Consider the following 12,476-nt stretch of genomic DNA (forward strand, 5'->3'; position numbering starts at 1 on the left):
TCCAGCAATTGGGGCTTGCTCATTCATGGGATAGGTCTAAGGAAGAAAGACTCAACAAGGTTTCTGCACATTTCTGTCTTTCACAAAATAGAGGTCAACCAACAGTAAAACTCAAAATAGTCTTCAGTTCAAACATAGTAAAACTGAATTTAAGAGTATTGCCAATAACAATGGATTTCTCCTGTTACATTACATTCTGTTAGCATCCCAATTTTTGCACAGACAATTTTGGGCTCCTTTTACAAAGCTGCATTAGAGCCTTAACACATGGAATAGCATGCGCTAGCCGCTACCGCCTCCTTTTGAGCAGGCGGTAGAATTTCAGCTAGCGCGCACTAAAACTGCTAGCATACCTTCGTAAAAGGAGCCCTTTGTCTTAATGACATATCAGTAAAATTTTACTTTCTGGGACACGTTCTTCTCAGTCTGCATTAATCTGCTGACACTTGGTGTTCATAAATTAAAATGCAGCATTGTCAACAGATAAGCCTGCAATACTAGTTTCTCTTATGCATTCATTTCATACCTTAAACTAACACTCCAGAAAACATGCAGCCAGAAATGAAAAGATGCTGGTTGCTATTTAGACACAACTGAAAATCTATCAACTACAGTGTTTCCTGAAAGCAGTTCCTTTGGTAGGTGACTAAATATTTCCTTGTTAACACGCAAGGTTTTAACATGTTATCTCCTGCGTATGATTAATTAGCAAAAAAAAGTATAGGTTTTAAAGGAAAGTAGAAAAAATACCAAGAACTTATATGCATTTATAGATATTTATTTTGAATAGATACCATCAGTAGCCATTTCCATTAAACAGTTCCAAAGGATCCTAAATTTTGCAGATAACTACAGTCATAATGTATCAGCACCATCATGGCTCTTTGGTAAAGGGATGGCAATAGACTCTTTGCTCTCAGTAAGTGCTCTGGGCTGATGAATAAATACACTAAATTTGATTCCCTGGTTGGCTGCTGCTCTAACAAACCCACTGTTGGCAGTCATTGTAATGGCTTTCAATGTCTCTCCTGTTCCAAAGATGGTTATAGAGCGAGCATTGATTTTTGAACTGGCTGCAAGCCTTAAGGCACGTTCAGATGGCTGGTCTGGTACCACATTAATTCTCTTAATAAGTAGTGTGGCACGATCCTTTTCTCCAGGTCCACCTAAAGTTTCTAAAATGGCCTGGAAATCCTTGACTGCAGACTTGCAAGCAAACAGCTCTTTCCCCTTCATGAAATCCTCCAACTGTGGCAGCACCTGCTGCTGCCTCTCCTGTGCAGCTTGCTCAGTCAGTACGTGCTCCTTAAAAATATAGTCACAGCCCCCATGGCTAAGGGCAGAAACATAAGTAATTAAAGTAGTGATGTCCAGATTAATTTTATTGCATACATCTACTTTGATCTCAGTAGGAAAAGCAACACTGGCTACTATGTTGTCACAATCTACCTTGCTACCCTGGAAGAGCTCTTGGCCTTCATCGCTATCATCAGATCCACTGTTACTTATGTAGCTGTCTTCATTTGAGTGATCAAGGGAAAATGCATTAACAGCAACTATGTCCCCTCGCACTGAAATGCCCATATCTTTTAACTTTTCAGCCATTGGGCTCGAAATGCTGTTGTAGAAAGCAAAGATGATATGAGGATTGCTGTACTGTACTGGTTGTTGATGGCTTGCCTGTAGATAATCTTCAGCTTGCTCAATGATGCTTTTGTCACCATACTGGCCCCTACCAAGCCAGATGTTATGCAGGGCCTCAGCCTTTCGACCGATGGCTTTTACCCATGTATGGCCACCATTTGCAACAACATCCACCACCAATGTTTGTTTATCTCCAAACTTATCTTCATAGCTGAAAACATGCAGAACACTAACCACCTCTTCCAGGCTTTCTGCGGATTCTATAATTGCACGGAGATGAGTGAGGTTTGTGCTTTGCAAGTGGGACTCTTTAATGGCTACTTTACCAGCCTCCACTTTCCGTAAAAATTTCAATTCTGCTTTGAGTTTGCTACACAGCTTGGCTCCACCTTCAACACCTCCAGTTCGTGAGCGGGACAGGGCTTCTGCTCTCTTTATTAGCTCCTTGGCTACAGCAATTCTGTCACAAAGCATAGCCTGCACAGACATACTGATGACATAATTTCTGTCAGGAAAAAACAAAATAATTACTTTTGCTTGGAAAAACAACACACCAGACCTCAGCATTTTCTATTATTCATATTATTAAATATAAAACTAATGGATACAAGACATTGAAAGAAAAAAAGATTGTTTCGATGAATAAGCAAGTATGTATTACACAAGTAGAAGAGTAGCTTAATAGTTAGAACTAGTGCTGCCCGATTCAGGAAAAAAAATTTCGATTCAATTCAGCCTACTGAATTGGTTTTTCAATTCGATTCGATTTTCCTGCCCAATTGGGTGTTTTTTTCAAACATTCTGGTGAGTTTATTTTATAGCCTCTTCACCCCCTTTGCCTTCTCCTAACCACACTGGCGCTGTGGTGTAAACAAAATAAACAAATAAAAAAGACTTTTCCTCTCTCTGTTAAATCCTAGCTCACATTTGCAGTCTAACTCCAGCTCTGGCAGGATACACGTTTCAAATCTGACATATTGTAATTACAAAATGGAAAATAAAATTAGTTTTTCTACATTTTGTTGTCTGGTCATTATTCAAATCTTGTTGGTCCCAGGCTCTGGTTGTCTTCTGATAACTTGCTTGCCAGGGTCTCCTTCTTTTTGCCTGCTAACCATCCATCTGCCATCTCTGTCCTACCCTTCCGTTTCCCTTCCCTCCTCCAGAGGTCTGGCATCTTTCTTTTTTTTCCGTCTCCATCCACAGATCCACCTTTTCTTAACTACCCTTTCATCCAGCATCGCCCCCTCCTTCCCCATCACCCCAGGGTCCAACTACCCTCCTATCCAGTATCTCTATCCCCCCTCCACACCATCCCTTGTGTCCAACTTCTCTCCCTTTCTGTTCCTTCCCTCCCTAACTCCCATTGTCCATCATCTCTCTCACTCTCTATTTTTAGACCCATTATTTCTTCCCCCCCAAAATCTGGCATATGCACATCTCTTTGAACCCTCCTTCCCTCCCTCCATGTACTTCTACACCAGGGACTCCCCCCCGAAGGCCTGTCCCCCCCTTGAAGGCCTGCCTGTCCTCCCTGAAGGCCTATGCCACCATCCCTGGCCTGTCCCCCCCTCTCTGAAGGACTGCCCCCCAGGCCTGCCTGTCCCCCCCTTTAAAGGCCTGTTCACCATTAAAGGCCTGTTCACCCCTTGAAGGCCTGCACCCCCCCCAAGGCCTGTCCCACCCCCTGAAGGACTGCCCCCCCCAAGCCTGCCTGTCCCCCTTTGAAGGCTTGTTCCCCGTTAAAGGCCTGTTCACCCCTTGAAGGCCTGCACCCCCCCGAAAGACTGTGCACCCCCCCCCCCGGGAAGGCCTCCATGTTCCCCCTGGCCTCCCCGAACTGTTTACCTTACAGCTTCAGCCGAAGATCGCGGTTACAGCTCTTTGCACTGCAGTGCTTTGAGCTGTTTCCTCTGCTGCGGTCCCGCCCCTCCTCTGACGGCAGAGGAGGGGTGGGACCGCAGGGAAGCCTTCAGGGAGGCCAGGAGGGAAGCCGGCCGCAGCACTTCCCGACTGACCCTCCCTCCTCGCCCTCTAAAACAGGTGCAGCAGCGGCCAGCAAGAGCAGCGCTGCCGCTCCTGCTTTAGGGGGCGAGGGGAGAGGGTCCGAATCGGGAAGCCAATTTAAAATTTAAATCGATTTGAATCGATTCACCCGAAGTGAATCGGTGAACCGATTCAAAACGTGAATCAGGCAGCACTAGTTAGAACACAGGGCTCTGAAATCAGCAGAACTCAGGTTCTAATCCCACTGATGCTCCTTGTTGTCTTGGGCAACTCACAAAGGGCCACTGACATGTACTCAGCCCAACCAAGAAGAGAATGATGTGGAGCCATGAAGCTTACAAGTTATTCCACACTTTTCATTTCATATCACTGAAACGAAAAAAAGTGTGGAATAACTTGTAAGCTTCATGGCTCCACATCATTCTCTTGGCTGGGCTGAGAACTTTTCAGCAGCATCTCATAATCATACAATACTTGGATTGTAAAGCACTGTTCCCTTTAAAACTGTGCACTCACATATGACTCACATATGACTCCATAAACTCATACAAAACAGCAAAAGAATCACAATATATAAAACTCCACTAGTGAATAGTGCTATTCCTTATTGATTTCCCAATGATTCAATGTATTATATCCAGGATTTACTTCAAAATATATCAAAAGTTTACTTCATATTCAGTTGCATCAAATTTAATCTGATCACAGGGGAAAAAAGCCTCAGAGTTTTGAGCCTCTTAACACTGTTATCCAATGTCATATAGTTCAGCAAGATTGCTGCTTTTGGCTCACATACAGTCATTGGCAAAAAAAAAACATTTTTTCTTGTACACTAATGGAGTTTTATATATTGTGATTATAGATTGTCCATAAACTCATGCACAGAATCTTCTGGTTCTGCCATGTTGTTGAAGCAACAAATGACCTCTTTCTCCTAAATAAAAGCAGTTGCTAAGCAGGGAAGAGCAAGGGGATGTCCATGAGTCTTACTGCTACATTTTGAACTAGTTGTAGATGTGATAGCAATGTCTTAGAACAGGGGTGTCAAACTCAACCACATAAGGGGCCAAAATCTAAAACACAGGCTAAGTTGCAGGCCAAAGTGTTTTTTCTGCACCACTATCTCTTCCCATGTTGGCAGGATGCTGCAGAAAGAACACTTCAGGGCCGGTAGACCAACAGCGGGAAGCTGGCTTTGTGTCGGCAGCCCAAAGATTTTAAATTTCAGTGGTGGGGAGTCAGTAGTGGAGGAGTCAGGACTCAAGGAGGTTCCTGGAGAGTACAGTGTCAGGCAAAGAGTCACTGTGGGCCGCATAAAACAGCCAGGCAGGTTGGATTCGGCCCACGGACCTTGTGTTTGATAAATGTGTTTTAGAGCAAAGAACTATGTATGTGTCTATGCATAGTAAGTAAGCCTACCTGAAAAAAGTATGTGAAGTCATATAAAGAGCATATTTCTTATTAAGATCCTGAGAGGGAATGCCCCTGACTATCTAACAGAGCTGGCCACTCTATTCCAGGGTGCATCCAAAAGATATTCTACCAGAAATCTTTTCCACTTAAAATTCTCATAAAGTCTACCAGGCAAATTACCTTATCCATCCAATATCAATTAGCAAAATGCTAGATCCAATTACCACTTACATTAGATCTTGTGGCCACTATTTCAGGTTCAAAAAACTTTTAAAGCCATTTCTAAAACAAGTCAAGGAGCCAATGGCGTAGTAAGGAGGGAGGGGTGCGGACCACCCCAAGTGCCAAGTCAGTGGGGGCACTGGCACCTCTCCGCCCCACTACACCACACTCATGCCATTCCCCTCCCCACCCCGCACCTCTGTTTTATCTTCACTAGCACGAGCAACTTCTGCCTGTTGCTTGTGCCAGCATGGTTCCCTTCTGAATAACTTCCGGGTCATGGGGCCAGGAAGTGACATCAGAGGGAAATCCAACACTGGTGCGAGGAGCATGCTGCAGAAGCCACTTATGCAGGCAATGATTAAGAGGTACGAGGGAGGGATGTTAGGGATAGCGCATATGTGGAATAGGGGGGGGGGGCAGGAAGACATGGAAGGAGTGGTGGCACAGAGAGGAGGACACCAATGCTCTGGGTACCTCCTCCCTTTACTATGCCACTACAGGGAATCAACCCTAAAGTAACCTAATGGCAATTGTAAAAGTCCATTTATAAACTGTTTAATGCAACTCCTGGGACCTACTTATACTTGTAACTCTCGTATTTTAACTATGCCCTAACTGTATTAAAAGTTGTACTGATCTACCTGTACTAGGAACTCTACTGAATGTCTGTGTCAAACTGTCCTTTGTAACTTCCTGGACAACTGACCCAACCTCTTGTAATGTAATCCGACCTTGAAGTGAACAGGTAAAGGCGGAATAGAAAACCTGATTAAACAACATCTACACACTGGGCTACAGCCTCCCTGATTAGGGACTACAGTACTGAAAACTTATCAACTTAAAAAAAACAAACCACTATAAACAGGCACAACGAGTCGACAATTATATCAATAACTAAAAGGTCGGCAAAAGCATTTGGAGCCGAGACCGTTCCACTAAAGCGACCACAGTTTTTGAGGCCAGATCGGTAAACGTATTGCTTCGCTAACTTCACGACTGTACACGTTTCCTTTCCCAAGCGGCCAGTGAACCTCCCTCTCCCCCTCCCTTCTTTTCCTTTCTTCCGCCGTCTGTTCCTCTCTCTTCCACACTCAGAACTGTCTCCTTCCACTGCTCTACCCTCCACTCGTGGTCTGACATCTCCCTCCCCTAAGTCCCACCTTCAAACTTGGGCTTGAGATCGCCAGCCTCGGCCGCACTTTATACACGTTGTCTCCGGCGGCCTCAGAGCTTTTCCTCTTTCTGCCAGCAGCATCCCGCCCTCCTCTGACGCAATTTCCGGTTTCCGGTGGACGGGCGGGCGCAGGCAGAAAAGGGGGGGGGGAATTCTGGGAGCCGGCGGAAGCAACGTGTGGAACGGGCGGCTGACGCAGGCGACTTCGAGCCTAAGTTTAAAAAAGTTGGGACTTGAGGGGAGGCGGAGCGGAGCAATGTGGCAGGGTTTTTTTTTGCTTCTAATCACTCTTGTACACCGGGGTTTTCTTCGACTTCGCTAACGTCTGCGAACTGTTGAAGTTGTTCGGAAAATCCACTCTTGGACATTCCTAAGGAGGGAGGCTCTCGCGCCGTATTTCGTCATAGGCATTGCCCGTGTCTAGTAAAGGATACTGTTACACTCTTGCTAAGTGGACTCTAGGTTTAGACACGAACACAAATGCTGGGAATTGCACCGTGCACTCTTAACTGTTGTACACTCACTGCCTTTGCATTGGTAAATGCAAGAGCCTTTCTACAGCCATCAGTTTTTATTCTATTGTTATTGCGAGTTTGCTTCCCTTTGAAAACTTTCCAGATATCATTCTATAACTTTCTAAAGCATTTTCTGTAAGCTAAATTACTTGCATATAATATATCTTACACCACTTTTTGGTATATCAAATTCATGACCCTTTACGTGTGGAAATACCTCCAATAAAATTGTTTGGGTCTGTTTGCACCTGCAAGTACATACCCAACAAAGTATGGATACCCTTTTATGGTAACTACCTCTAAGTATTCTCAGGGGCTGCATTTGGATGGAGCTGAGGTGGAATTGTAGTGCACCTATTTTATTTTGTATACTATAACCTAGATTCATTAATTATCTGATTTTAAAATGGCGATCGATGTTCAGCTGACTTTGCATGCAAATCTGTTTTGTAGAGGGCAGCTGTAATCCTACCCACCAATCGTTGGAAAAGTTACATTTCACACAGGGAAAAGCAACTTTTACATATATGTAATGTAATGTAATTTATTTCTTATATACCGCTACATCCGTATATATGCAGAGCCAGCAGGGGAAGCCCCAAAGCAACTTCATGCCCCTCAGCTGTTCTGGACAGGAAGACTTTTTTTATACCATATATACCTGAATATAAACAGGTAACCTCCCCCCCCCCAAAAAAAAAAAAGAGGGAAAAAGGTTGACTCAAATTTAAACTGGGAGGGGGTAACTATTCAAGTGTAGTGCCTTTGCCTTGCCCTGCACCCTGTTCCACCTCCCTTGCTCTGCATCCAATTCCCTCCCTTCCTTGCCAATCTCTGCACCCAGCTCCCCTCCTTCCCTGCCAGGTTCTGTAACCTTTCTGCCTTCCTCTTTCCCTTCCTGGAACCTTAACATCGTGTTGCAAGGTCTCACTACTGTTCCATATGAACCCTTATAGGAGGTTTCCCTTTTGGATCTTACTGTCAAGACAGTGTTCCTGGTGGCAATGTCAGTAAAATGAGTTTCCAAGTTACAAGCTCTTTCCTGCAGAAAGTCGTGCCTTAGGATCATGGAAGCAGGGCTTTCCTTACAGTTCTGTCCTTCTTACCAAAAGTGGTCTTGGCATCCCATATCAATCAGGAAGTCCATTTGCCTGCTTTCCACCCTATGGGATCTAAGAAAAAATATAAAGCATTGCATTTGCTGGATGTTGAGTGCTTCTTTGGTGCCTCAAAATGACCAATGAGTTTTGCCTTTCAGATCACCTTTTTGTTCTGACCAGTGTGCCAAGAAAGGGAGGCCAGCGTCTAGAGCTTTAATTTCCAGATAGATTAAAAGGGCCATTTCTGTATCACCTGGTAGACCGGTATAGTTCCTTTATGGATGGGTATTATACCTCACTGCTACCAGCAGGTGGAGACTGAGATCAAACTTATATATCAGTATAGCCTCCCCTCTACTAATCCTGTCTTCCTCAGTCTCTGGTAGCAGGAGGTAAGGCTAATTTAATCTTCCCTCTTAGCACTGTTGGAACTTTGTTTTTGGACTCCTGGTTCCCCTATTTGTGCCAGATAGAGCTTGGATGGGTCCTGTTTGGGGATCCGTCCAACCTCGGGGGGTGTTAAACCCGGCGAGTCTCGTACTGGGTCCCTCCCCCACCTTCCCATATTTTTGTAGAGGTGCCTCATCAGGCAGCCTGGCCCCGTGGTAGGTCAGCCCTCTAGCTTTGAGAGCCATGGAGTCTGTTCTGATTAAAAAAAATAAATACTGAGGTGTGCCGGTCTACAGGGCTCATTTCCCTGTAAAACTGCCTGTTTACAGTACTCCCCCGATATTTGCGGTGGTTCCATTCCAGGTGACTGGAGAGGGCGGCACTTTCTACATTCACACTTGGGCTTCCCTGCAAATCCTGGTGCAGTCAGCGACAAATATGGTGAAAGGTTTCACCAGGACATTGCCACTAAAGAAAAAAGATATCAGGGCAACTGAAATCCATCAATGTTGGCTGACTATTGTTGGACACTACAAACGAGATGCACTCGACACTGAGTATAAATGAAAATCAGCAGGAAAACACTTTTAGCCTTGGCAAACTATTCCAGCGTATCAGAAACTTTGTGCATTAAAATATATTATAGTCAATTAAAGATACCAGCGTGTTTCTCAAAATTCCTACATGATACAGTCAGTAGGAAATTATATTTTTGTTTAATTTGAAGGAATCTATCATGATCACCAGTTTGTTTTAAGGAAGCAAAACCTTTGGAATAATTTGTTATCCAGTGTTTTTTGCTATTCAATTTTGGGAGTGTGATTTTATGTAAACCGCTTTGAAGAAATACTGGTGCTATATGTGATATTATTTTATCTTTATTAAAATACAGTACTTGTATATCATTTATCATGTCCTTTACAAAGCCGCGCTAGTGTTTTTGGCGTCGGCTGCCACAGTAGCAGCTTCAATGCTCATAGAATTCCTATGATCGTCTGAGCTGTTACTGCCGCAGTTGGCGCTAAAAACGCTAGCGCAGCTTTATAAAGGAAGGGGTTGAAATTTCCAGCTTTAATCAGAAGTACTGATTTTCAGGAGGGCCATTCCCAATGTCAGTAAAAGCTGATCATCTCTCCCTTTAATAAGGAGGTGATCAAAGTTACTGAAGTATCTCTGTTGTGGCAAATCCTTAGAGCGGTCAGAGGCTTTCAGTGGTTTTAAATTACTGACATTTCATATAGAGCGAATACCACAAAGAAATAAAAGAAAATAATGTGAGCAAACAAGCTACTTAGTGCTATGATCATTTGCCAAGAATTTATGTGCATGAGAAAATCACAAGTGTGTTTTATGACAATATTGTTCAGCCAGCATGAATTTAGTTAAGATATGCATATTTAAAAGATTCTTTGTATTGTCCATGGTTTTCTTTACTGCCTGGGCAGACAGAAAAGTTGATGTGGAGAATGAACCCTTAATCTAATGTCAGTTAACCAGTATAAGCTACTTTTACAATCTGCCGCTGTTTCCACCCCCTCCCTTCCCCAAACTATCACCTCTGCAACAAAATTGAACCATCATACTGATGGCAAGGCGTCTTTTATCCAGGCTTCTCACACCTGAAGTACATATAGATAAGCTTTTTTTGAGTAAGTAAAATTACATTTGAAGAAAAAAAAAAAGCCATTGTGGTTTTCTAAAGTAACAAAATATAATGGACAAAGTTTATATTCCTAATCTATCAGGAAAAGCTAAGAGAAGTAAGGAGAACAAAGATAGATATGGAACAAAACAGATGCTTTTGGAGTATAAAAGTGGCATTGTGAGACTTGAATGTAAAGAGAAAAGACTATGTAAAGGCTGATGAAGAAAAATACTTCTGCTCAGCATTAATTAAGGATTGGAAAGAGGACTACAGAAAACTACAAATAGGAATGGAAGTTAGGCAGACTTTAAATAATGTGTCCATAAGGAGCCAGCTAAGCTATAAGTAGATAAAGCGAGGCAGCCCGGACATATTAGAAATGGGGGGTAAGTCCTGGAAGTGCCACTGTCTAACCCTTTCAATGCATCCTTAGGAGTGGTTGTGGAGGACTAGAGACAGTGGCACACAAGTTCACAGAAGTGGAGAAAGGAAGTTGAGAACTACAATCTTGTTCATCTGACCTTAGTGGTAGGTAAGGGTAATCGATTTGATCTACCAGCTTTCTGTGGGGACAATCAAAGCGGTTTATATATATTCTATATGCAAGTATTTTTTCTGCCCCTAGGAAAATTAATATAAATCACTACTACTAAGAGAGGAAAAGTGGTTGGCAGGAGGAGCAAAACAAGGACTTCTCTATGCTGCAGATAAGTGGTTTGTTGAAATTCAAACACTTAATGAAGTTTAAGTATTTATGATAAAAAGTCTCTTGTACTCTTATGAATGAGAAAAATTTTACATATTCTCTGATAGGATATAATTAACAATTAAAAATTAGAAATAGAAAGGAAAATATAAAAAAGAGTGAAAAAATTAAAATAAAGATGGCGAAAACAATGCACAATTAATACTGAAGGTTTTTGAATCAATGAATGAAACCCTCATCTACATTTAAGCCTATAAGGGATTGCATGATCTTTTGGCATGGATTTCTGAGATCTTTTCCTTCAATGTGGCACTTTTTCATTTTTTTGATAAATCTCTTGAGTGTCTGGTAGTTTTGGTGGTTTATTTCATTTTCGTTTATTATATGATTTTTTTTGAGAGTTCTATGACATATACCCCACTAGCCTGCCTTCAGACTTTTTATTGAGGATAGGCATTTTAAAATGCATTCTCTTCATCTATTGAGAAATGCTTTGTCTTTCAAGCAGGTAGCTTTTTCTCTCATGAGCTTGGGTAGAGATGCACAGAGTAACAGAAAAAAAGCCAGAATGATTATGAGGGCCACCACAGAAGCCCTACACTGAAGAACACTGTCATATAACAGCTTGATTCTCAAATCAGTTCAACTACTGGGCCTTAAAGCAATTTGGGTTTGTTATGACGAAGAAGCTAATTAGAGTTAGCTATGAAAAGGGTGAAGATTTACAATGACTGTTTTTTACTATCTATAATGTAAAATTATGTCCTACCTGTTAATTTTCTTTCCTTTAGAAGCAGCAGATGAATCCAGATACCAGTGGGATATAGCTCACATCGACCAGCAGGTGGAGATAGAGAACTGATTTCCAGTTGGCTTTATAGCCTGGTGATCCTCCTGTTGAATCAGTTATGCATATTGCCCCAGCATCCCAGTAAAGGAGCATGAGCCGTCAAACCAAAGGAAAAAACTTCATTCCAGTGAAAAATCTTGTAATTAGAAATGTAAGAAACTAATAATAATCACCAACAATCTCCCAACCGAACTCAGAATTTCGAAGAACAAGCGAAAGAGTGCGAGAGAGAGAGAGAGAGAGAGAGAGAGAGAGAGAGCCCATCTGGGTGGGGCTCTGGATTCATCTGCTGCTTCTAAAGGAAAGAAAATTAACAGGTAGGACATAATTTTACATTCCTTTGCAAAGCAGCAGATGAATCCAGAGACCAGTGGGATGTAGCAAAGCAAACTCAAACTGGGTGGGAAGCCAAAGTCGCCTCTGCAATCACCGAAGCGCCAAAACTTGCCTCCGCACAGGCTGCCACGTCCAGCCGATAATGCTTAGAAAAGGTGTTCCCTGACGACCAAGTGGCCGCCCGGCAAATTTCCTCCAAAGACATACCACCGGACTCTGCCCACGACGTTGCCAACGCCCGAGTGGAATGTGCACGAAGCTGTTCCGGCACGATCTTCCCTGCCAACAGATAAGCCGACGCAATAGCCTCTTTTACCCAACGAGCTATCGAAGCTTTTGACGCCGCCATACCCTTGTTTGCACCTGCAAAAACCACGAAGAGATGATCCGACCGGCGAAAGTCGTTAGTCACCCCTAAATAATGAAGAATCATACGGCGTACATCCAGTAACCGTAATAACGCGAAACGCG

The 12,476-nt window shown here is 43.0% G+C and overlaps 1 protein-coding gene across 1 annotated transcript; it reads right to left on the reverse strand.

Moving 5' to 3' along the window:
* Window positions 1-762: 762 nt before the first annotated feature.
* Window positions 763-6,586, reverse strand: C2H7orf25 (chromosome 2 C7orf25 homolog). The gene is made up of 2 exons (XM_033930284.1): window positions 6,450-6,586; window positions 763-2,149 (listed from the first exon to the last, which is right to left on the reverse strand). The coding sequence occupies exon 2, from the start codon at window positions 2,131-2,133 to the stop codon at window positions 856-858; it is 1,278 nt and encodes a 425-aa protein (XP_033786175.1). The 5' UTR covers window positions 2,134-2,149; window positions 6,450-6,586; the 3' UTR covers window positions 763-855.
* Window positions 6,587-12,476: the final 5,890 nt, after the last annotated feature.

The sequence above is a fragment of the Geotrypetes seraphini genome, chromosome 2, assembly GCF_902459505.1.
Source record: "Geotrypetes seraphini chromosome 2, aGeoSer1.1, whole genome shotgun sequence".
Lineage (NCBI taxonomy): Eukaryota > Metazoa > Chordata > Amphibia > Gymnophiona > Dermophiidae > Geotrypetes > Geotrypetes seraphini.

Bases quoted from the DNA above. Each gene is read 5' to 3' on its own strand.
- C2H7orf25 (XM_033930284.1), bottom strand. From the start codon at position 2,133: ATGTCTGTGCAGGCTATGCTTTGTGACAGAATTGCTGTAGCCAAGGAG.